The 26,696-nt window shown below is 37.0% G+C and overlaps 1 protein-coding gene across 1 annotated transcript; it reads right to left on the reverse strand.

The window, feature by feature from the left end:
- Positions 1–21,842: 21,842 nt before the first annotated feature.
- On the reverse strand, positions 21,843–25,259 carry LOC132611027 (uncharacterized). The gene is made up of 6 exons (XM_060325441.1): positions 25,084–25,259; positions 24,789–24,989; positions 23,046–23,345; positions 22,627–22,788; positions 22,300–22,383; positions 21,843–22,126 (listed from the first exon to the last, which is right to left on the reverse strand). Exons 1-6 carry the CDS (start codon positions 25,117–25,119, stop codon positions 22,019–22,021), a joined length of 891 nt encoding a protein of 296 aa, XP_060181424.1. The 5' UTR covers positions 25,120–25,259; the 3' UTR covers positions 21,843–22,018.
- Between the last annotated feature and the right edge of the window lie 1,437 nt (positions 25,260–26,696).

A 26,696-nucleotide genomic window follows, 5' to 3' on the forward strand; every position in this document is an offset into this window, starting at 1 on the left:
ATTTTTCATTTTGAGGAGATGTATGAGGGCAAGAGAGTCGGAATTGCATCCCATGTTTTTGAGCAAATAAGTGAAGTGGCCCGTTATCAAATTCTTTCCTATTGTCACATTGTAAATTTTTAATGGGCCTTTCAAATTGAGTTTTGACAAGATCATGGAATGTGGTGAAAAGAGAGTAAACTTGAGACTTTTTAGAGATGGGAAAAGTCCACAAAAATTTACTAAAATCATCAAGAAATAGCACATAGTAACGATGCCCATTAGAGCTAGCTACGGGTGACGTCCAAATATCACTATGAACTATATCAAACGGAAAAGCAATGAATGACATCGATTCATAAAAAGGTAATCTAATTTGTTTTCCCCAAGGACAAGATGAACAAAATAACTGTTTGTTCTTATTACATTTAATAAAATGCTTTCTATGAAGAGAGCGTAAAGTATTGGCTCCCGAATGCCCTAAACGACGATGCCATAAATCAAGAGACAAAGCAGTGAAGACGGAATGAGATTTTGAAGGGGAGGTCTGGATGGCGGTGGAGAGTGGATAGAGTTCCCCGCTACTGTTACATCTCACTAGTCTGTTCCCCGTCTGGAAATCCTTCACACAAAAACCAAACGGGATAAATTCAACAGAAACCCAGTTGTCAGTGGTAAATTTTCGGACAGAGATAAGGTTTTTAATGAGCTTGGGTGCATGCAACACATTATTTAAGGTGAGAGGGGGGTTTGGAGGTGAGAGAGTAGTGTTCTCGTAACCATGAATTGGAATTACATGCCCATTACCAACAACAATGCGATGATTACTATTGCTCGAATTAAAATAAAATAAGAGTGTACCTTGGTCTGAGGTCATATGTGATGTTGCACCGGTATCCATATACCAATTTCCATCCGGTGGAGCGATAAAAAATGTATGCATTGCCGCCTCAATATCCGTTGGAGTGTAGCCAATATGGGGCTGGGCTACAGAGGTTGCGTAGGCCTGTTGCGGTTTGGGCCCAAGAATACCGGGCTGCATTGCTGGACATTGCTGTTGCATTGGAGCAGTCGGATATGGGCATGGTGGGGCAGCCCATTGTTGTGGCCACTGTCCATACGGGGGGTATGGCTATGGTTGTAGGACGATGACGTGACGCGGCTGCCACTGGCTGTTACCGCCAGTCTGCCACTGGTTAGTGCCGCGACCACTGGTCTGGCCATCCCCACCGCGACCAGTGTTGCGGTTTTGCCCATTGTTCTTCCCATAATTATTTTTCTTCTTATTCTTCGTGTTATTATTTCTGCCATGATTAGAATTTGAAGAATAATTATGCTGATGATTGGAGTTAGCATGGTCCATATTACCTGGTTGGGCACCGCCAGTAGAGGCAATAAAAGTAGCGTTTTCGCCGGCTTCTTTGGAGAGGCGGTTTTTTAGAGTACGTTCCGCCAATTTTATTCGGGATCGAACGCTTTCAAATGGTGGTAATGGGTCTTGATTTTGGACAAAATCCACCGTACCAGAATAGGCCTCTGGAAGACCACCAATGAGCCGCAAGACAAGGCGACTATTTGCCACCGGAGCATCTACATCAGCCAGCCTGTCCGCCAAGGTTTTCACGCGGTTGCAATATGCATCCGCACTTGAAAAATTTTCGAGAGAGACAGCAACAAGTTCCTCCTCGAGATGGGTTGCCCTAGAACCCTTGTTATCTTGAAAGATGGCCTCCAACCTTTACCAAGCTTTCATCGCGGTGTCATCCTTCACCAATATGGCTTGAAGTAATTCAGGAGAGATCATACCATATATCCACTGTAGGACTGCCGCATCAAGACGATCATAGAGTTCCGGATCAGCCACCCGTAAGGCATCAATTTTGGCCTTAGCCGCGGCCTCCGTAGGAGGGATAATGTGATGCATTAGGTTGTGCAATCGGGCTTGCACCTTAAACAACGCCACCCATGAATGATATGGACCATTTTCAATGTCCAATGTGAAGGGAACGAGAGATTTGACATTGGTTATTGAGAGGGCAGAGTGAAACTTTGCGCCGGTGTCAGACATGGTGGCTTTGAAGAAGAAGAGAGGAAGAATAAGGGAGGGAGAAGGTGAACGAAAGAAGGAGAAGAGTGGTGGCTGCTAGGTTGGTTGGAGAATTAAACCCTGCTCTGATACCATGTAGGAAATCAATTCCTTGATTAATCATAATGTACAGTAATCAATATATACAAAAGCTAGGTCGTTGCCTTTGGCGTAATCTTAGGCTATCAATGATATAATTACCTTATTCTAGGAGATATTTTAGATTCTAGGAGATATTCTAGCTGTACATAATAATGGCTAATTACAACAGTTATCACGGCCAATGACTTTTGAAGCATTTTATGTTTTCTTATTTGATGCCTCTGTACTAACTATTCTTGTTGCCTCTGCGATGATGTCATGCTCCTGCTGTTGTTGCTTCATCCATACATTTTTTATCATTTCAGTATCTATTTTTTCAACATTTTGTTTGTATCATTTGCTGGTTTCTCTACGTGGGCCGATGAAAAAAATTCTGTCTTTTTTCGAGGCCTTCCGTGCACATAAGACGGATTTTTATTTTAAATCGCAATATATATTTATTATAATTTTCTTAATTCATTTTTATAAATATTTATCCATTATTAATGTTTTTACCAAGTCTTATGCAAGTATCCGAAATTACTTCCCGAAGATGACGCTAGAAAGAAGTTCAAATAGCTTCTCGGATTCTCTGTTTACATTTACTTTTACGTTCTTAAAATTGTAGAAAGCATAAAATAAATGAAAACATTACTCTCAGGGTAAAAGGGGGAATCATATATTTACTCGCTCACTTATTATTTGTAGTAGCTAATATTTTTATAGTTAACATGTTTATTAATTTAATTGCTTGGCACACTTTGGTAAATAGTTAGGATGGTTTACCTCAACATTTACCTTTTAGAATGTGATCTCATAATTGGTTAATTAATTAGGCATATGTACTTAGCTAATTAAAATTAGTTGGCTCACGTTAAATCGAACAAACTTGGGTTTAGAATAGTGTCATGTGCAATCTTTATACCTTTTCATATAATAAAGTTAACTGATTTGCAATCTTTATACCTTTTCATATAATAAAGTTAACCGATTTGTAGATAACTTTTTGATTGATTTTTATCTCACATGTATTTTTTTAATCTTCTGTTTATTCAAAAGCAAATCAGTTAATGTAGAGCAAGTACGTTCATGCTATATTCTCTTAAAGCTAGAGTTGTGGGTCACTCTAATCATATATTTTATTGACTTGTAAATAATTCTTTTCATACTAGATTTACTCTTTAGTCAAAATTTGTTAGCTATTTATTCATTAGAAATTTTGTTCCATCCTCTGAAGCTTCTTTGTATATTGTATTTAAATAATAAATTTATTCTTTTTTTTTATTCTTTAAAAGTTAATTTTCAATATACATTCATTAAATATTTGTTCATCAAAAAACTTTTTACATATTTTGTTTATTGATCTATAATACATATTTTCATACACGTGCAAATGTTTATTCTCTTTTACTACATCAACATTCATGTTCATAATTTTTTACTCAAATTCTTTAATATTTTTGTAAATAATAACCTATCATTTTGTATATCCCTTGTCTAATTAAATCAGGTCCAGCCGAGAACGACATTTTTTGGATTCTGAAGGATGCCTAACACCTTCCCTTCAGAATTATTTAAACCCTTATCTAGAATCTCACTTATTTTCGCAGGCCATTTTTAAGTTGTATACATTACTAATTTATAAGTACCCTAGTATACCTTAAATGTTAGGTGGCGACTCTCTACATAATTAATCATTTTAGAGCCCCATAAGTTGTACTTTGTTTAGCCTTGGTAAAAATAGGGTGCAACAGTAGGTACGCCAACACTATCATAATTAAAATGATGAACAAAATCCAATATCTATCAACAACTCATGGCATCAAGCCAACACTGGAGAACAATCAAATTACAACACAACAGGGTGGCTAGTCCCAACACACAACAGGGCCCAACTTAAGGCAATATCCAACCCAACTTCATACCCGAAGGTTCACATGTTATCTCCGAAAATATAATCTAAATATGTGTTTCGCTATGCGAAGTCTCACCAAGGGTAAGCCATAACCTACCTAGATGGCCGAACCGCAACACTAACAAATCACTTTTTAGCTTTCCCTTTCCGTTGAGCCTCAGAACCAAAGTAGTCTAGGCATATTCAAAATCTAGATTAGAAATCATGAAGTGATACTAATATTGCTACTATTCATCTTAGATCAATTTTAACCTTAGAAATTAGGGAAACGGGCCCACAAGGGAAAAATGGAAAATTCGGAAGCAAGATATCAAATTAAGTACTAGGTGGTCATAATCCAACCACTAATTGCTAAATTAACCCATGAATTTACCCAATTTCGAATTTGAAGCAAAACCCCCAATTTGGGTATAAACCCTAACTCTTAGATTCCGAAATTCAACACTAGAAATGGAAGATATATGATTAACAAGCTTAGATTCATCAAAATCTAACATAAACACCACCAATTTCATCATTAATAAGCTTAAGAAATTAGTTCATCAAAACCCACTTTCACCTTCCATTACTAAAGGATTATTAAAGGAAAAAGGGGAAATCTATAATGATAAGGATTAATGAAATAGAAGAGGAATAACAAGATTTACCTCCAAGAGTATTCCCAAAATATCTCCAAGAACAGTCCCAAAAAGCTCTAATTTCGAAATGAAAATAAATGAGGGTCTAAAGGCTTTTAACACTTCATTAATTATACACACTACCCGTCACCCGCTCTAGCGGCACTGGGACCGCCCCAGCAGAGCCATTTCAACGGTCACACGACTGCTCCAGCGGTCAAGGCAAAAACCCTTGGACCGCTCCAGCAGTACCGCTGCCGCGGTACTGGTGCCAGACACCAGAAACTTACCCAAGTTTCACCATTTTGATTCGATTTTCCGACTAATTCCCGAGGCCATCTGCTCACATACCATACACATAGACACACATAAAAACACGTTATGAACTCGCCCGTGGCCTCGGAATTTCCAACGGAAGCCTCATTGACCGAGTCAACCTCTGACGCCTTAATTCCAATTTCCCAACCCAAGTCCTAAAATGCATCTTAGTGCATTGGGAATCGAGACAAATATACACACAAGTTCTAAACAACCATCTGGACCTCTCGGAATCGACGGGATTCCGAAAAGGTCCGTTTACCCAAAAGTCAACTTTGGGTCAACCATTTTTCACTTTAAGCCTATATTTCCCAAAAGTTGCCCGAATCCTATCTAGACACCTCGAGAAGCATGCCACAGGTCCTCTCGGGTCAAAATGAGTCAATCAATGCTCGGGAAAGGGCGAAAATACCGAAAAGGCTATAACGACCAAACGGGTCGTTACAAATTTATAGTCTCAATATAATTCATTTTGACCAATTCCTGTGAAACTTAATAAGTTTCTTTTGAGACTTACAACAATACCAATATTATAAACAATTTCATTTCTCCGGGTAGTAGCAAATTAGCTCTTTCGGAGCTCCCAATTCATTATGTACTGCACATATTTCATAGCACCATCCATACAGTGAATATCTCCTTTTAGGGAGAAAATTATTATCATTATGGTCATGGGCAAAACATTTATGAGCAAGACTTATTTCTTACATTTACCTTTAGGTAATTCATGATAAGACATACCACAATACTTGTGACGTACTAAAACTACGTGACCAAATGACCATTTATGTCACAATAAAATTTCTCTCAAACCTCCCGTAGAGGTAAGTTGTGATATTTATTCAACTATACATGAGCACGTCCTTATTCATAATTTTACATATTTCGCTTTTAAAAATGGTCGAGCATTCACGATACTTATCACAAGTCACAATCTATTCAAGGAATAGACTATAATCATATATACGTGCTTCACAAATTTTCATTATAAGCCCATTGTCTTTATCATATTCATAGATCCACCTCGACATCACTTTGAAATTGTATTCCTTTATTTTGATGGAGGATTTATAAAATTTATCAAATTAGGTCACACGACAACCGTGTGCCCAATAATCTTTCATATCAAATTGATGATAGAAATTACCTCCACTTTTAAAAGGACCATTATAAGAACCCATAATGTTATTCTTTTTATATTACCACAATGATGATTGACATTATTTTGTCCTTTGCCACGCCCACGTTCATTCGTTTAACCAATTATCTTAATTCAAACTTACTATGCATTGCTACCACATTCCCCTCACAGAATGGAGCTTATCAAGTGGGATGAGCTTCATAATTTTTTATCAAATACACATTATTTTGCCTTAGTCATCATTATATGTTCAATATAGTGTGTCAGGACTTAAACCTAACGTCTTATTCATATAAAGGCATGTTAGGCCATAAATAATGGGACTCGAATCTAAAATCTTATCATCATTGTGCACCGGGACTCTAACCCAATTTCTTACCCTCTTAGTGCGATGGGACTTGAATCCATCGTCTTACCCTCAACCAATGTCATAATAGGCCAAAGTGTAACGGGAATCACCCTCGAGCCTTTAATAATATTACCACTTTATAGTTATATGCATGAGCAAATTAAGTTTCAACAAGAGATATAAAATGTACCATTTTTATGATCGGACTTATCTGGTAAACTAAAGTTCAAAATATACATATATTTTTAACCAATACTTTAAGTTATATAGTAACATTGTGTCTACACCTATTTGTTGGTGCTGTGTGCGTAGCATTTACATGACTTTTGACATGTAGATATAAGATGATATTAGAGAAAATCAAACAGGCTAGAGATTAGATGTGTTAGACTACCAACGTCAAATTGACATTTTATATGGCATACTTATAGCTAGGCCCAGAGATAACATAAATAGATAAAGAGAAATACCTTAAGACCTTACCCAAGGATAACTGCAAATCCGCACTTCTTACGATTAGGCATTTAAGCATCTTGTAATTGTAACATAATTTATATATCCGTACCTAAATCTTTGAGCCTTGTGCTGATAATGTGTTGTAAAATCAGGCTAAAACAGTAATAATATGAAACAAGAAAGTAGACAAGAAATATAGAGAGCAAGAGAGAACTTTATTCATCCTTCCAATAGTTGCTCAAGTGTGTCTCGATATCACATCCTATATGTCTATTTATACTATTACATAGAGGTAGAGTTACAAAAAGGACAGCATTAAAAATGACATTAATCAATTGTCATCATGTGAAAGTTATGAGGGAGATCTTGGAGGTGTGGGCGTAATAACCACATAAATCATAATGGCGAGGAAGTACTAGTGAAGGATTAACTATACATCACCTAGAAGAGTAGTGAGTGTTAATTCTTTTGGAGTTGGACATCCACCATAATATTCTAGTAATTCATAACAATTAACCTCCCCTGCTGCCTTCTATTATTTTTATTTTTCATTTGATTATTTTTTGTTGTAAATGTACTTTCGTCTCAGTTAAGTTTTGAGGTTTGATTAAGTCGAAGGTCACTATTCTTAACAAATTCGTGCGTGCATGACCCCTTTCCGGTAAAGCGCGAAGCCAAATTTGGGTAATCCAGAATACAATTTTGAACTAAACAAAAGACAAGCTCCAACTTTTCCATATGTATTTGACACAGATTGAGTAGCACTCTAGAAAAATTCTACGAAAAATGCTACATCTGTCCCATAAAATATTACTGTAGTAGCAAAGGGTTATTTCTATTATAAGCTGAAGCATATAAAACTGATTATTTCATCATGTTTTCAGAGCATTTTACATGGTCGTTGCTATTTTTGTTACAGTAATGGTAGACTGCTAATGTTAAGGCTAGTGTGAAAAATTCTGCATGCATAATACAGATAGACAACAATTATATATAGCTGAATTAATGTTGTCGGATGTATGTTTTGCTTCGAGCAATTTTGGTTTTAATTTCATTTCACTACCTTGTCAAAATCAATTCATTTCAATATTTATAACTTTGTTTTGTTATGCTTTTGCTTTAAAAATATATATTTGAATAATATGGTGTTTTGTGCTTCTTAATTCTATGTATTTTGTTTCTTCTAAATATGCATGGTACAGGCTGAACTGCTAGAGTTGTCTTACATTTTGTATGTTCCCAAAAGATTTTTAAAAGTAATATGACCAAAATGGCAATACACTTTTTAATTACCAAAATGGATTTTCTTGAGCTTTCAACTAGCAAACTGATTATTTTCTTTGAGACTGGTAATAATTTGAGTAGTCCTAATCAATTCCAGAAAATCACAGCGCATATATACCAGTTTTATTGGTTTCCACTTTCCAGTATTGAAGCTTTTCTCATATTTGCTCAATAAAATTTGATTCACGAATTGATTGGCATCTATCATTAGGACCGTAGTCCGAATGAAGTTGCATGTGAAACAAGAGCGGATATGAAGCTGAAGGGTGTGTTCGGTAATGAAGGAAAGTATTATCGAGGAATAAGTGAGTTTCTTACTTACTTTCTTGTGTTTGGTATGTAAGTAAAAAATATATTTTTTAAACACATTTGTATACAATTTAGACAAATACTATGAGATGTAGGGGTAGGGATGGTGGGATTGGGAGCTACGAAGGTGGGTGAAGATGAGGTGTGTTGGAGGGTGGGGTGGTGGGAATTTGAGCTACTAGTGGATGGGGTGAAGATGAGGTGTGTTGGAGAGCAGGGAGGGCACAATTAATATGAAATGTCACTTGTAAAACTTGATTTCCCTACTCCCACTAGGAAAGTCATTTCCTCATTTTAAAGCACTTACTTTTTTAGAAAAAATGTTTTTAAAAAATTTGACCAACCGAATATAGAAAAATCGGAAAAGGGTCATATTTGCCCCGTACTCTTAGAAATGAGTTATATTTATCCTTTTTTATACTTTTTGGCTATATTTATCCCTATAGTCATACTTTAGGATCATATTTGTCCTTCACCAGTTAAATCCCCATGTCCCACATTTATTTTCCTATGTGGCGCCTACGTAGATATCTTTTTCTCCCAATTTAAATTGGGTTATTTAAAAGAATTTAACTCACCCACCCAATGAAAGCCAACCCATTAATCAAAACAAAACCAAATCCTAATTCTCAAACTCCCACTCGTCCATCTCTATCCTCTAGCAGCAGTTATGAGCAAATCGTTGACCGTTGCCTCGCCGCCGGCGACCTTAGACTGAAATCCGGCCAGCTCCTCTCTTCTCTTCTTGCTATCTTCGTTGTTTTATTTCGTCTTTACTAACCCCACCGATCTTCCATGTCTTCTCTTTCAGGTTTGACCGGAAAACATGGTGGCGTCGGAAAAAGCCATTAACGGCGACCTCCTTTCTTACACGCACCGCCTTCTCCTGCTCTCTCTTCTCCTTCTTGTGTTGGCAGTGAGTCTTCTTGCTCACTGTCCAGAAAAATATTACGAGAGAAGCATGTATTGCCATTTGTATTTTTTTGTCTGAAAGCATTTGTCTGATTTAGAGTTGCAAAGGCTCAATTTGAAACATTGACTAAAATAGGTAATGATTTTGGGAGAGACTTTCTGAATTAAGTTCAATATGGTACTTCTGATGGGATAGTGCATTGATAAAAGACAGCTCAAGATAATTTGTCTAAGCTTAGAGTTGGGAAGGCTCTTGAATTTTTATTTTTTTTACTAAAATAGGTAATGATTTTGGGAGTGTTCTAGAATTATGTTCAAGTTGGTACTTCTAATGGACTGCTAGAAGATTGAGTGATAATACGGGACGGAGAAGCTATGTGAATCGTCATAGTTTCGTTCATTATTTGGCCAGAATTTTCTCGTTCACTGGCAAACATGGAGCTGGCCCGGAAAAGAGAGATGGACGAGTGGGAGTTTGATAATTAGGATTTGGTTTTGTTTTGATTAATGGGTCGGGTTTAATTGGGTGGGTGGGTTAAATTCTTTTAAATGGATGACCCAATTTAAATTGGGAGAAAAAGATATCCACGTAGGTGTCACATAGAAAAATAAATGTGGGACATGGGGAATTAACTGATGAAGGGTAAATATGATCCAAAAGTATGATTGTAGGGGTAAATATAATCAAAAAGTATAACGAAGGATAAATATAATCCATTTCTAAAAATACAGGGGCAAATATGACCCTTTTCTGTAGAAAAATTGAAAAACATAGTTTGGAAAATGAAAAATGTTTTCCCCGATGCCAAACACAACCAAAATGCGTTTACTTTTTCCAAATGTTAGTATACAAGTCTTCTCAAACAAGGAAATCCAAAGTTGTCTACAATTATGTAAATTAAAAGTTGTGCTCGATTATATAAATGGAAAAGGCCCAAATATACCCCTGTATTATTAGAAAAGGGCTAAATATGCCCCTCGCTATACGTTGAGTCTAAATTCACTCTGCCGTTATACTATGGGTTTAAATATACCCCTTCTCCATTAAGTTTGTCCAAAGTAGGCATTCAATCCTATGTGGCAATGACATTTGATGAGGTTGATGCCACGTGGCATCCACCTCAACGCCATAACCCATTTTACCTCTGCCCCTTTTTTTTCCCATCATTAAAATTTTCTTCCTCTCCACCACCACGATTGCCACTGTTACTAAGTCCGACACGCCAAGAACTTGTGTAGTTTTCTGAAGAACTCAATGCACCAGTACTTTTGGTCTTGATTTGCAAACCTTGATCATTCAAGCTAGTTATAACATCAACACTCCTATTCAATGCATTCAGATTAGATTTGGACATATCAAAGTCTTGGTTCAACATAGGAAAATTTGAACTGGATACATTAGCAGACTAACGTAAATTATTCGAATTCGAAAAAGAAAAATGAAAAAAAAAACCCAACTTTGACTTTCATTCAAGCTCCCCAGCTAGTTCAAGTCCTGCACTCTACTAACACAAGGAGAACCCCAATTCGGATCGAAACCCAATCCATTAGGCTGTAATCTGGGCATTTCTTTAATTTGAATTATCACTATCAGGTCTACCAATTTATTGGAATTTGAAAATGACCCATAACATAAATTATCATTAGAGTTGTTTGTTACTATAGTATCCGTTTATTCTTCACGGAATAAATACTGGAAGGGCTCCAGAAGGTTTCACCCATCCACATGTCTCAGATCCAAAAGGATGGAAAGGTTTGGCTTGGGTGAGAGAGGGTGCACATCCACCCCATTCGCAAGTTCTTGGTATGTTGGACTCGGTAATGGTGGCAATAGTGATGGTGGAGGTGAAGAAAATTTTAATGGTGAAAACATAAATAAAGGGGAGCGGTAAAATGGGTTATGGCTGTTATAGCCCGTATATTGTGCGTTTGGAAATTCTAAAGTCGTCGTGGAAAGTTGAGGACGAGACTATCTTCAAAAAGGGTTGTAATGTGCAAATTGGTTATAAATATTATTCATGAATATTATTGCATGGAAATGTTGAGAAGGGTTGAGGGTGAAAAAGGAAATTCGTAAAATGGTTTATGGAAATATTGCGGAAAGAATAAGGGCAAAAGGAGAAAATCCGCAAAACGATCAATGGAAATAATGTGGGAACTTAGGGGCAACATGGTAATTTCACAAGGCATGCATAAAAGGCCACATTGGCCGAAAATGGAAGGGAAATTGTGCATGTGGTCAAAGCTTGCATGGCAAGACTAATTAAGTCATCTTTTTAAAAAAAAAAATCAAGAAAGCTCTAGAAAAAAAAATGGAAAAAGAAGAGAAAACTCTAGAGAGGGGCATGTACCCCTCACATGCCTCTATAATTATATATATATATATACATGTAAGTCTTGAAAGAACAAGACAATCCATCATTTTAAGCTCTAGAAAATTCAAGAGAAAGGGAGAGAAACGGCCAAGAGGGGCTGGCCGAACCAGCCCCTAGTTGTGATCATGGAGAAATTATTTTCTTCATGTTTTCATACTAATTGGAGGGTCCTCTTCGACGTGGAGTACTTGTTGGAGTGAGAAAACCATTCGTTTTGCAAAGAGATGCTCCTAGCCGTATGGAAGAATAGAGTGGAGAAGGTAAGATTCAATCCTTTCTTGTATGTTTTATGGGTGTTGAAACATGTTGTTATGTGTTGGAATAGATGAAACTCATGAAAATAAGGATGTTATGTGTGTTGGCCGAATGCATGGGAATATGTAGAAAGATGAAATGATTTTTACTTAGTAGTTTGATTATTGTTGTGTGCAAAGTAGAGAAATGGATGAACTATATGAAAGTATGTGTGTTGGATGTGTGGCCGTGAAATATATATAGTTTATGGCCGTGTATGGTATGTGTAATGTTGTGTGGAAGATTGAATTAATGTAGCATGTTGTTGTTGTTATAATGTGTAGAGATGGATGAAATTGTATGAAAATATGTAAGAAGTTGTTGTGGCCGAGAATGGCATTGTTTTGTAAGTTGTAGTAAATTGATGTAATTTGATATTATGGTTGTCGTTGCTATAGATTATGCGACCTAGAATGAATGGTGTGGTTGAAGTTAAAGGTTTCGGATGAAATAGTATGTTGATTAAGTCGTTGGAATATTGTGTGAAATGAATTGAATGTTGAAATGTATGTCGAATGGAATGTTAATGTTGTTGATAAGAATTGTTGGTATTGTTGATAGTTTGGCCGGGTTGAATTCCCGGGATTGTTGTTGATTAGAATTGGCCAAGTTGAACTTGGTGGGATGGCATATTTACAGGGGAAATGCTGCCGAAATTTCGGCAGACAAAGTGTTACTTCAAAGAATTAACTTCTAAAGGCTTTAATCAAGTTTTGGTAAACATGACCAATTTGTAGATTTTGGCGGATTTGGAACGTGAATTTGGAGTCGCATAAGAAGCAGAAAAGGTATGTAAGGCTTCACCCTTCCTTCTATGGCATGTCTTAGACGTAATATGTTGGATAAGAACCTCGGGGACTCTTCTACCCTCCAGAATCCGCACTTAAAGTTTCCCCTTTTTCCTTCAGTAGGATTGAATTGAAAATGTTACCAAATGTTTGAAAACTCCCTAACAGCTAGAAAATTGCACCAATGAGACCCGACTACCATATAACCCTCACAAGTAACGCCATGACATGTAATATATGTAAATTTGGTACGCCGCCTCATTTGATCCGAGGTGGGCCCACGGTTTCCCCGGATTTACCTTTTTACTCCGCTTGACTTACTTTGATGCTGAAACCAAACGAAACCTTCGATCCTTATTCCATTACCAAATGACAAGTACTGTACCTATCTCAACGAGACTACTTCCATGATAATAATGATAACGATGATGTCTGTCTAAGATAAGTACGACAAGAATGATCCCACGACTAAGAGTCTTGAGCTAAGAATCCAATGTGAATATGGAAGTGTTATACTAGTTTCTAAAAGACTTCAAAGCATATGGATTAATGGTTATAATGCCTATGATCTTGTTCTATGTCTCCTCTTAAAGCTATTTTCCGTTGGTAGTCTCACCTCAATTATCGTTCCTTCAAGGTGAGACAAGTGACCTGATTATTCCATAATGTAATCGGAGGATTTCGACCTTACGTCACTCCGATGGACACATGACTTTCTTTAGGCTCTCATGCATGCCAATTGTATGATATATGAATATGAATGCGAATATGTATATGTATATGCATATGTATATGGGGAAGGGGAAGGGCCACTGTTATATCACCACCTGATTCAGCTGGATTTCATCCCGGACGCGGGATTATGGGAGAGCCGGATACGGCGTCTGTATTTGTGATATATATATATAATATGTTGGGACACTGTTGGGGAGGGGGGTGGGAGAGCCGATGTACTCGGCGTCTGTGAATGTAAATGAAGGACACCGTTTTCTGAAATGTTCTGTTTTCTGTATATGTAAATAAGAAACACCGTTTTCTGAAAAAGAAACTAAGCATGCATGACATCTGCAGAAAGGCACTCATATGTACAGGTTACATCTGTCCCAGGATAAGCACCTTATGTCTATTCTGTTATTGTTCATATTGTATATTCCTTATTATGGTACTATTCATGCTTTACATACTCAGTACATTACTCGTACTGACCCCTCTTCTTCGGGGGCTGCGTTCATGCCGCGCAGGTACACCAGATGAGCCACAGCTATCATAGAAGATGTTCCAGCGGAGTTGGCAGGCTCCACTTGTTCTGGAGTGCTGCCGAGTCAGAGTATCCGAGCCATGATGTTTGTTTGATGTTAGAGACTTTGCAGACAGAGTCGTGGGTTTAGAGTGTCAGCTTTGTAGACGGCTTCGCCCGCCGATATGTTATTATGTTTCATGTCACGGGTCCCATATGATGATAGATCTTACTTTTAAAAAAAAATTGAGAGCTTACTATGCATTTTATTCTTAATTGATCCACGAGTTTATATGTGTAATAAGAGTCAGCGGGTTCGCTCGGCTCCAGATATGGGGTCGGATGCCCATCACTCCCTAGTAAGGTCGGGGTGTGACAAAGTGGTATCAGAGCAGGTCGGTCTAAGGGTTGTCTGCAAAGTCGTGTCCAGTAGAGTCCTGTTTATGGGTGTGAAGCCAGCCACATTTATAAACAGGAGGCTGCGGGGCATCTAAGAAATGTTGACCTTCTTTCTGTCTCAGATCGTGCGATAGAGCCAAGCCATAGGAAATGAGATTCCTGGTACTAATCGTTAATTTTCGCAGACGCCCAATAGCAACAGAAAAAGGCGAATGGCGCTATGGTAAGACACAGAGGTAAGTTGGGGTATTTGTTCTGTTACTTGGGACAGGGAGTTCTGAATGGCTGGAATTTGTCATATAGCCGTATGTTCTGTAAAGTATCATCGATAATTGTTACGTACAGCCCGTGAAGAGTAGGAATGGTAAAGGAGATTCCGTAAGAATGGATACACCTGACAGGAAGGCGCGTGGAAAGGAAATATTGCAAACCGGCAACAGGTGAGATGCGTTGTTCCAGAAAGGTCATTGATTTGGTATGGCAATGGAGGTGTGAACGTTACTATTGCGAGTCTGGAGGTCCAGGACAGGGGGTAGCCATACACACGGGCGGAAGATGAACATCGGGAGCCAAATGGGTAAAACGGTAATTATAAAAGAAAGGACGTGTTACGAAAATGTTTCGGAGCCTGTAAGACTTCGACTTGCCCCAGAACAGGTAATAGAGGTCATGTGAGGGAGCTGACGCGAAAATATCAGCATTAAGACAACGGATTCCAGCAAAGTTTTTGGGTTAAGCGTGCTCAGGTGGGAGCAATTCCATGATGAGTGACCCCCTGGGAAGTTTATAAGGAATTTTACATATTCTGACATAAAAGACAAATGGAAAGCTAGAATAGCCTAAATGAAACTACGGCACATAAGATGGCCGGAGACTATAAGAAGACACGTAGAACAGGGTAGACTAGCCCGGTAAAGAGACAGAAAAGGCATCATAGCCCTGGAATTAGGATAGGCTTGAACAGCGCCTGGAAGAAAGTTGTGGGCTAGTTGATAGTAAAAATATATGTATATGTATAAAGGCGTAGTGTGTCCTATATATGATTGTATCAGTGGGCATGTGAGCTTCAGCAACCGAAGCTGCGGTATAAAAAGTGTTAATAGAGTAAAGGAATCGAAGCTCGAGGGATAGCAAGAGTAAATGGTACAAGTGCGGCGTGTGAGCCGTTATTATTTTACTATAGGTTGAGGTCGAAAATTTTAGCATAACGATACTCGGAAAAGAAATAAAGTGTGAGTAAATGGAAGATAGGAAGCTTAAATGTTGGAAAAGGGTGAAAGTTAAGAAAACCTTAGTGGGTGAAACCCCCGCGAGAAATTAATGGTAAAAGTACGAGACCACTAGGATGAAGATTCAATAAGGCATGTGAGACGAGATAGAGTGAGGAAAAAGGAAACAAGGAGGAATGTGGAGAGGTTGAGAGCTGATTTCAACAAGTAGGTCTAAGAGAATGGTGACCAGGGTAGAGGAATGTGAAGTAAGAGAAGGAATACTCAGGATGGTGACGGTGTCAAGGTGAAAGATCTGAAAAAGGACAAGTATGTAGCTATAGTAATATGCTTAGAGGTTTAAGAAAGTAACGGGGCGCTGAAGAAATATGGACGCACGGTTACCTCACGAACATGTAGTTAAGAAAGAATTACGAGCAAGAGAGCTAAACAAGTGAAAGGACGAATAAAGGATAGAAAGGTATGGAAATGAGGACAAATGAGGACCTAGACAGAAAGTAAAAGAAAAGCTTAAGATAAGAAGTTTTGATATGTTAGGCACAAAGCTGGAAAAGAAGGTGAGGGATAAAGGTAAGCAAAGACTTCATAAAGGACTATGAGCATATAAGGAACCCCTTAAAGGGGGGGAGGCCATATTAGGCTTACAAGGAATGACGATAAACGAAACGAGCACCAACACATGAAGTCAAAGACAAGTGTACCTGTATTGAGGGATACGAAAAGAGATTAAAGAAAAGCTGTAGTAAGAATCTAAAGGTGTGGCTTTTGTTAAGATATGGTCACGAAACAGTAACAAGAAAAGAGATGATCTGAGGAAGACAAGGATAATACGTTGGCCCTACAAAGTAGAAAGCCCAAAATATGGGGAGAAGATTCATGTAAAAACCGAGAAGTTCGATTATAAAAGAAATGAGGTAAAGGACAAGAAGTGAGCATGAAGGAAAGGACAACTACAAAGGGATCCTCCCGAAGTGTTATAAGACCCTATAAGGTCAGTTGAACATTCGAGGACGAATGTTCTAAAGGGGGGGAGGATGTTATAGCCCGTATATTGTGCGTTTGGAAATTCTAAAGTCGCCGTGAAAAGTTGAGGACGAGACTATCTTCAAAAAGGGTTGTAATGTGCAAATTGGTTATAAATATTATTCATGAATATTATTGCATGGAAATGTTGAGAAGGGTTGAGGGTGAAAAAGGAAATTCGTAAAATGGTTGATGGAAATATTGCGGAAAGAATAAGGGCAAAAGGAGAAAATCCGCAAAACGATCAATGGAAATAATGTGGGAACTTAGGGGCAACATGGTAATTTCACAAGGCATGCATAAAAGGCCACATTGGCCGAAAATGGAAGGGAAATTGTGCATGTGGTCAAAGCTTGCATGGCAAGACTAATTAAGTCATCTTTTTTTAAAAAAAAAATTCAAAGAAAGCTCTAGAAAAAAAAAATGGAAAAAGAAGAGAAAACTCTAGAGAGGGGCATGTGCCCCTCACATGCCTCTATAATTATATATATATATATATATATATATATATATATATATATATATATATATATATATATATATATATATATATATATATATATATATATATGTACATGTAAGTCTTGAAAGAACAAGACAATCCATCATTTTAAGCTCTAGAAAATTCAAGAGAAAGGGAGAGAATAAGAGAGGGAGAGAAATGGCCAAGAGGGGCTGGCTAGTTGTGATCATGGAGAAATTATTTTCTTCATGCTTTCATACTAATTGGAGGGTCCTCTTCGACGTGGAGTAGTTATTGGAGTGAGAAAACCATTCGTTTTGCAAAGAGATGCTCCTAGCCGTATGGAAGAATAGAGTGGAGAAGGTAAGATTCAATCCTTTCTTGTATGTTTTATGGGTGTTGAAACATGTTGTTAAGTGTTGGAATAGATGAAACTCATGAAAATAAGGATGTTATGTGTGTTGGCCGAATGCATGGGAATATGTAGAAAGATGAAATGATTTTTACTTAGTAGTTTGATTATTGTTGTGTGCAAAGTAGAGAAATGGATGAACTATATGAAAGTATGTGTGTTGGATGTGTGGCCGTGAAATATATATAGTTTATGGCCGTGTATGGTATGTGTAATGTTGTGTGGAAGATTGAATTAATGTAGCATGTTGTTGTTGTTATAATGTGTAGAGATGGATGAAATTGTATGAAAATATGTAAGAAGTTGTTGTGGCCGAGAATGGTATTGTTTGGTAAGTTGTAGTAAATTGATGTAATTTGATATTATGGTTGTCGTTGCTATAGATTATGCGACCTAGAATGAATGGTGTTGTTGAAGTTAAAGGTTTCGGATGAAATAGTATGTTGATTAAGTCGTTGGAATATTGTGTGAAATGAATTGAATGTTGGAATGTATGTTGAATGGAATGTTAATGTTGTTGATAAGAATTGTTGGTATTGTTGATAGTTTGGCCGGGTTGAATTCCCGGGATTGTTGTTGATTAGAATTGGCCAAGTTGAACTTGGTGGAATGGCATATTTACAGGGGAAATGCTGCCGATATTTCGGCAGACAAAGTGTTACTTCAAAGAATTAACTTCTAAAGGCTCTAATCAAGTTTTGGTAAACATGACCAATTTGTAGATTTTGGCGAATTTGGAACGTGAATTTGGAGTCGCATAAGAAGCAGAAAAGGTATGTAAGGCTTCACCCTTCCTTCTATGGCATGTCTTAGACGTAATATGTTGGATAAGAACCTCGGGGACTATTCTACCCTCCAGAATCCGCACTTAAAGTTTCCCCTTTTTCCTTCAGTAGGATTGAATTGAAAATGTTACCAAATGTTTGAAAACTCCCTAACAGCTAGAAAATTGCACCAATGAGACCCGACTACCATATAACCCTCACAAGTAACGCCATGACATGTAATATATGTAAATTTGGTACGCCGCCTCATTTGATCCGAGGTGGGCCCACGGTTTCCCCGGATTTACCTTTTTACTCCGCTTGACTTACTTTGATGCTGAAACCAAAAGAAACCTTCGATCCTTATTCCATTACCAAATGACAAGTACTGTACCTATCTCAACGAGACTACTTCCATGATAATAATGATAACGATGATGTCAGAAAGGAGGATATGTCTAAGATAAGTACGACAAGAATGATCCCACGACTAAGAGTCTTGAGCTAAGAATCCAATGTGAATATGGAAGTGTTATACTAGTTTCTAAAAGACTTCAAAGCATATGGATTAATGGTTATAATGCCTATGATCTTGTTCTATGTCTCCTCTTAAAGCTATTTTCCGTTGGTAGTCTCGCCTCAATTATCGTTCCTTCAAGGTGAGACAAGTGACCCGATTATTCCATAATGTAATCGGAGGATTTCGACCTTACGTCACTCCGATGGACACATGACTTTCTTTGGGCTCTCATGCATGCCAATTGTATGATATATGAATATGAATGCGAATATGTATATGTATATGTATATGTATATGGGGAAGGGGAAGGGCCACTGTTATATCACCACCTGATTCAGCTGGATTTCATCCCGGACGCGGGATTATGGGAGAGCCGGATACGGCGTCTGTATTTGTGATATATATATATATATATATATATATATATATATATATATATATATATATATATATATATATATATATATATATATATAATATGTTGGGACACTGTTGGGGAGGGGGGTGGGAGAGCCGATGTACTCGGCGTCTGTGAATGTAAATGAAGGACACCGTTTTCTGAAATGTTTTGTTTTCTGTATATGTAAATAAGAAACACCGTTTTCTGAAAAAGAAACTAAGCATGCATGACATCTGCAGAAAGGCACTCATATGTACAGGTTACATCTGTCCCAGGATAAGCACCTTATGTCTATTCTGTTATTGTTCATATTGTATATTCCTTATTATGGTACTATTCATGCTTTACATACTCAGTACATTACTCGTACTGACCCCTCTTCTTCGGGGGCTGCGTTCATGCCGCGCAGGTACACCAGATGAGCCACAGCTATCATAGAAGATGTTCCAGCGGAGTTGGCAGGCTCCACTTGTTCTGGAGTGCTGCCGAGTCAGAGTATCCGAGCCATGATGTTTGTTTGATGTTAGAGACTTTGCAGACTCATGGGTTTAGAGTGTCAACTTTGTAGACGGCTTCGCCCGCCGATATGTTATTATGTTTCATGTCACGGGTCCCATATGATGATAGATCTTACTTAAAAAAAAAATTGAGAGCTTACTATGCATTTTATTCTTAATTGATCCACGAGTTTATATGTGTAATAAGAGTTAGCGGGTTCGCTCGGCTCCAGATATGGGGTCGGGTGCCCATCACTCCCTAGTAAGGTCGGGGTGTGACAATGGCATGACATGTGGCATCCACCTCATTAAATGTCATTGCCACATAGGATTGAATGTCCACTTTGGACAAGCTTAACGGAGAAGGGGTATATTTGAACCCATAGTATAACTGCAGGGGTAAATTTGGACCCAAAGTATAACAAGAGATATATTTGACCCTTTTCCAATAGTACAAGGGTATATTTGACCCTTTTCCGTTATATAAAATTATGTATCATCCACAGGGTTTTGGCGTAGCGGCAAGAGCCTAGCACATGATACATTAGGTTAGCTGTAGGTCATGAGTTCGAACTTTTGTCGTATACAAAGCCTGGGAATTAATATGAAAAGGGTAAAAGAGTGAGCTCATTAACTATCGTGTTTCATACCATGCTGCATCAGTAACGGAGCCAGAATTTTTGATAAGGGTGTTCAAACTTCGAAGAGGTATACTTACAAAAAATAAATCTACCGATGGGTCCACCGATAAATTTAAGTCAAACTATATATAATATTAAGCCAAATCATAAAAATACTTGTTATAAAATTAACAATAGTACAAATCAAAACTAACGTAAAAGTCGACAAAAGAAATTCTTTTAGTTAAAGCATAATTTGAATATATTATTCAAATTATTCAAGAAGGTTTCATCCCCTGAAATATTTAACGATAAATTTATTAGAAACAGTTAATAATACTACATACTTATATTTATATAAGCCACTACAGAATCCCAAAAAATTCATTATTCATACAGTGCATTTTATTTAGAAGACTAAAATTCTGTGGTATTTAAAAATATTTTTCTATTGAAATTTCAAATTGAATCACAAGGTACTTTAATTAGAAAAAATATAATCCAACAAAAAAAAAATGGAAAACAGAGCTAGGCAACTGTGTTATTATCACCAGGATATTTACGGACAATGAAAAGGGCGTTTTTACTGTGCACCTAATCTTTTTATGCATATAAATCAGTTTTAGTGCAAATACAACAAATCAATTATCTTCTTTAAATAGTAACAAATTATTATTCTCATCAAAATTTTAGTGTTCTTCCAATAATAATACAAAGAGCCCTTACAAGAATTATATTATATGGGGGAATCATGTTGTTAAAGAAAATAAAAAATATAAAGGAGGAGAGAATATTTCAAAAGATAAAATTAGTAAACAATAAAAATAAGATGTTCCATTTGAAATTAAATTGTTGATGTCAAAGATGGGCCTTAGTATGCAGCCCAAGTAGCGCAGCTAGCAAAACACTACTTCGTTTTGGAAAAATGTAAAACAAAGGCGAGACAAAGAGAATCGAACTCGCGACCCAAGGAAGATTGGAACACCCTTGACCGCTGAGCCATAGTTGTTGGTATTGTCAAGGGTGTTCAACGGTTTGCATTTATCCAATATATACAATATATTAATTATATATACAATGTAATTTTCCGGCGAAGTTGTTCGGCTGAACACCCTTCTACTAGTGTAGCTCCGCTCCTTTGCTCATTGACCATCGGAGATTTTCGATTATTAAAAAACGTAATAATAATGAAAACCAAACACCTGACATATCATCCTTAAAAAGAGTAGCTTTCCACCATTTCACATTAGCAAGACACCTGCACTACTTGTTGGTATTCACTATAGGCACCTCAGTGAATGAGCTTCCATCTCTCTGATCAAGATGCTATTTATGAAAGCAAAGCACAGCAATAGCTGTTTTCACATTGGAAACTTATTAAAGAAACAGAAGAATGCTCCAAAAGTCTCAAAGTGAAGTACATACCAAAAACCAACTTAGAGATATTAGACAGTTGATAGTGTTTTCATTTGAAAAAAAATCCTTCCACCACATTATTAAAATATATAATAGTGTCAGACGAATAAAGCTCATGGATGTGAACTGCTAGATTAAACTAGAAGAGAACCTTCCATGACAGCAACAGCTTTCCCTCTCAGAAACACCCTCTGCTTCTCCTCGTCTAGATGCAGCTTCACGACACCACCTCTAGGCGAGGCCTGAACCACAAATCGATAGGGAAAAGAGAACTGTGAGGTTAATATAAGTTGTCCCACATTGCACATCCACATATGAATAAAAATTTCAGTTTGTGCATTTGGTGCCCGCTTTGGGTGGAGGGAGGGGGGTGGGCGAGCAGGGGAGAGGGAAGTTGGGAGGAAGGAGGAAGTACCGCTAAAGCAACAAAGTCACATTTGCCAAGCTTCTTCCGCCAATAATGAGCCAAGGCACAATGAGCACTTCCACAAACTGGATCCTGAAAAGTTTTGTTTGACAAACAAAATAAGTGCAAATAGAGAACTGGTGAGATCTCTAAGAGGCCTTAGCTAATACCAACATCTATGCAGTTGCTGTTATTCGATGATAACCTACAATAGAAGCTATATAACTGGTTTCAATTCCCACTAATCGTGCAAATTCAGCCCCACACTTTCAGTGTCTATGAAATGCTCGAAACAGTAACTATATGCTCACGGTAGATTCAAGTGTTTGCATTTACCTCATTGATTCCCAGCTTTGGGCAGAAGTAACGGCTATAAAAATCAAAGCCAGAACCCTGTGGAGCAGGTCCAGTTATAATCATTCCTCCGCCAGGGCAAGTTTTTATTAGATCAAGCTGGGGTTGGCATTCGGCCACTGCCTCCCCTGATGGGAGCAGGATCTGCAAAAACACCATGAAATTATCATTATATTCCTAGAAGGGGGCTAATTTTGATAAATTTTGCCTACCATGCCTTCTCATGGGATTGAAAGTAATTTCCTTTTCATTCCAAAGAAAATAAAAACAGAAAGTATTTCTTGCATCTCCTTCATGTTTGAACCTTTGTAAAGGAAACTTGCATGAATTGCTTTTACATGTACTTTTATCAATTATGCACTGGTGTAAATATAAAAGTAAATGCCAGATTAAATACATACGAAATGATCACCCTTTGATGTCTCATTGATCTCAACCATGGATGCGTCATTCAGGCTTTTCGAAATTGCAGGAACATCAGTAAAATTAGTCTCGGCTACTTGGACAACAGGAAAATCTAATTCAATTGAGTAATCTGTTGGCCAATCGTCCTGATCAGAATTTGGAACTTTGGCTTCTGGTACTCTTTTGGCAGTTAGAATTCCTGATCTTGTTGAAAACTCAACAGTATCAGTTTTAACCAGGCCATACGCAAATAGAAAGTGCGCAGCTGCTAGTGTTGCATGTCCACACAGATCTACCTGCTAGCAGTTAATGATATTTGTAAATGAAATTCCTTGCAAAAAGTGCTAGATGAGGCATACATCATATGGATTTTCATTTCTCCAGTTTTCCAATAACAAATTTTTGGAAAGATGAGCTCCAAAGTTTATTCTGTAGTTTCTCCCATTCACAAATTTTACCCATAAACTAAAAAGGCGGGGAAAGTAATCGTAAGCTTTGCATGTATTACCTCAATATATACTTTCAAGTTTTTAGTTTTAACACCGTGATAACCTCACAGAATGGCAACTTGCAAGAAAGAACAACAATAAAAACAATTAAGTAATGCATAGCTCCTTTTTATTTTTTTCTAATATACCTAATAAATGGAACCTTACGTGAAGTCGTAGCCCGATTTTAAGCGTAGAATCAAAGAAAAAAAAAACAAAACCAAAAGTTTAATGATTGCATAGCGTGGATAACACACCGAATTCAAAATTGTAAGTTTTGCATAACGTGTTGCCCCAACATACACTTTTAACAACGGGTTACATCCCGAGAAGGGCAACAGTTGAGAAAGAACAACAATAAAAACAATTTTGCTTAATGCATAAAGTTCTTTTTTTTTTTTCAATATACTTCATAAATAGAACCTAATATGAAGAGAAAAGTGACATTGGTACCTGATTTTTATAGTAGAATCAAAGAAGGAAATAAAACGAAATGCTTAAAGAAATGCACGGCACAGATAACATAATGAATCAAATAATGCACCTCTAGAAGGAGCTAAGCAGAAAATAAAGAAAGCAAAATTATGGATTTTCATTCCTCTCCATATTTTCAAAAGGATGAGCTCCAAATTTTATTTGCCAACTTCTACAATTAATAACTTTAACAAATTGAGCAAGTAAAAAGGAGGTTAAACTAACAAGTTCTGCATATTCATACTCCTTCACCCTTAATTATAGGTTGCTTATTCGAGCCCTTGTTATGAAATTTTCTTTGTTAGGGAGCATTTTACCTCAGTGTGAGAATTCCCGCAAATCCGAATTTAGTCAGGCCCAATAAGGGGGTACCAGACACTGGGTGGGAAATATAAGATACTCCCTCCGTCCCAAAAAGATCGTCATAGTTACTATTTTGGACATTCAAATGATATTTATTTCAAATACTTTCTAAATTTTTTGCATCGCTAATTTATGTAGTTTCTAAATATGTAATTTTTATTTCAAAAAAGTTAAAGATTCTATGTCCAAATTCAGATCGAACACTAATTAGTTTGACTCTCATAATTCGAATCATGACAATCTTTTTGGAACGGAGGGAGTAAAAAAAAAAAAAATCAACCCCCTTCCTAGTGTTCAACTAGAAAGTGGAATATATTTAAAAATGGGAATTAGTTTTTGGGGGATTTAATTTTAGTTATAATGACTAACAAGTTGCTTGAAGATTGAGAAAATGAAGACAGGAAGAAGTAGAACCTCATCAACTGGAGTAAACCAACGAAGGCTAAATCTGGAATTTGTGTTTGTGTCTTCATTGGAACATTGAGTGAGATAACAAGTTTCAGATATATTGAACTCAGCAGCAACAGATTGTAACCATTTATCATCTTTCTCTTCTTCTAATAAGCAAACTGCTGCTGGATTGCCTTTGAATGCTGTGTCAGCAAAGGCATCCACCTGAGTAATTTCCACACATCAAGAATACGTAATTAATTTACTAGAGTTAATAATGAAAATGCCATTCAATTGGGATTAATAAGAGAGAAATTACCACACAGTACTTCACGGGTTTCTTGGTCATTGACATTGTACAAAACAAACAAGATTAGTCAAGGAAGTCGTTGGTAGCTTAGTATCAGATATTGGGGATATTATTTATAGTCAATAAAGCCAGTCAATGGATGGTGCTTCATGGGGATCAAGTGTCCAGATTATCAAATTCTAGTTGCCAACCTTCCTTTTTTATTCTTTCTTGCTGACTAAGAGCCTGTTTGGATGGGCTTAAAAAATGCGGTTTATAAGCTGAAAATTTATAAGATGATTTTTTTAAGCTAAGCTAAACGAGTCAACTTATTTTTTTGGACTTATTTTAAGCATAAAATGTGCTTTTTTTAAGCTAAGTCAAACGGGTCTAACTTATTTTTTTGGCTTATTTTAAACATAAAATGGCTTATAAGCTGGTCAGCCAACTAAGTCAAACGGGCTCTAATACTCCCTCTATTCTAATCTACTTGATACTTTTCGATTTTCAAGATTCAAACGGCATAAAATTCGACCAACATTTTAATATATTTTTTCACCAAATTAATATGAGAAAAGTTGCAACTTATAATACTTTTTCATGTAGTTTTTGAATATATAAATTTTAATCTTAAAATATTGAACTAAACTAATTCAATTTAGTTTGAAAGTTTAGTCAAGTTAACTCTCGAAAATGAAAAGTATCACATAAATTGGGACAGAGGATGTACTAACAGGGACAGAGCCAGGTGGTGGCTAGGGGATTCACCCGAACCCTTTGGCGAAAAATTGCCAGCACATACAAGGTTAAAATTATTTTTTATTTATATACCGTAGATGTTTTCCATTGGCTTCTTCGTTTGTTTACTCCTTCATATTTTTGAGCCCTTTAGTAAAAATTCGGGCTCCACCACTGCGTACTAGTCTAATTTCTCCAATACAAAGTGAAGCTTAATTGACGTCTCAGAATTTTATTTTTTTTAAATTAGTAATTTATAATCTGATTATAAGATCTCCATTTTGAACAAAAATTGATCTCATTTTTGGTATTACTATTACTTTTTCTAGTTTATAAAAGAGATAATGGTCAAAAACACACCTAAACTATCACTTTTTGCGAGTTTTACCGCCCAACTATCAATTGTTACCTTTTTCTACCTGAACTATTACCTAGGTAACAGTTGATAGTTGGCCTAATCAGCTTCTAGGTGTGTTTCAAATAGATTAGGTAGTTCATGTAGGAAGAAGGAACAACTAATAGTTGAGCGGTGAAACTCGCGAAAAAGTGACAGTTCTGTTTACCCCGAAATTGGGAAACCAATTGAATTTGTACGCGGGTATAGGTTATGTGCTTGGATCTTGATGTATATTTGATAGCGGAAAATAAGCGTGTGAGTATTTGGCGATAAAACGGCTAGTAACGGTGATTTGCTTAATTTGCTACGGACATGAACGTTTAGAAGCCATGTTGAATACTTAATGGAAGAAACACAACGTAAATGGAAACAAACGGCCTTGGCCGGATCAGATATTGAGAGAGAGATTGCATATATATTTTTCTATTACAAGTGTTCTTGGAGGATGAAGAAGTCAACCCTTACAAAGGAGGGGGATGTGCTCTATTTATAGTGTGACCTCCATGGG

The sequence above is a fragment of the Lycium barbarum genome, chromosome 9, assembly GCF_019175385.1.
Source record: "Lycium barbarum isolate Lr01 chromosome 9, ASM1917538v2, whole genome shotgun sequence".
Classification (NCBI taxonomy): domain Eukaryota; kingdom Viridiplantae; phylum Streptophyta; class Magnoliopsida; order Solanales; family Solanaceae; genus Lycium; species Lycium barbarum.

Excerpts from the sequence above, each read along its gene's own strand:
- LOC132611027 (XM_060325441.1), bottom strand. The coding sequence starts at position 25,119 with ATGTCAATGACCAAGAAACCCGTGAAGTACTGTGTG. Across the intron at positions 23,346-24,788 it reads GGTTTACTCCAGTTGATGAG|GTAGATCTGTGTGGACATGC; the intron begins GTTCTACTTCTT and ends AACTGCTAGCAG. Across the intron at positions 22,384-22,626 it reads CAAAGCTGGGAATCAATGAG|GATCCAGTTTGTGGAAGTGC; the intron begins GTAAATGCAAAC and ends AAAACTTTTCAG.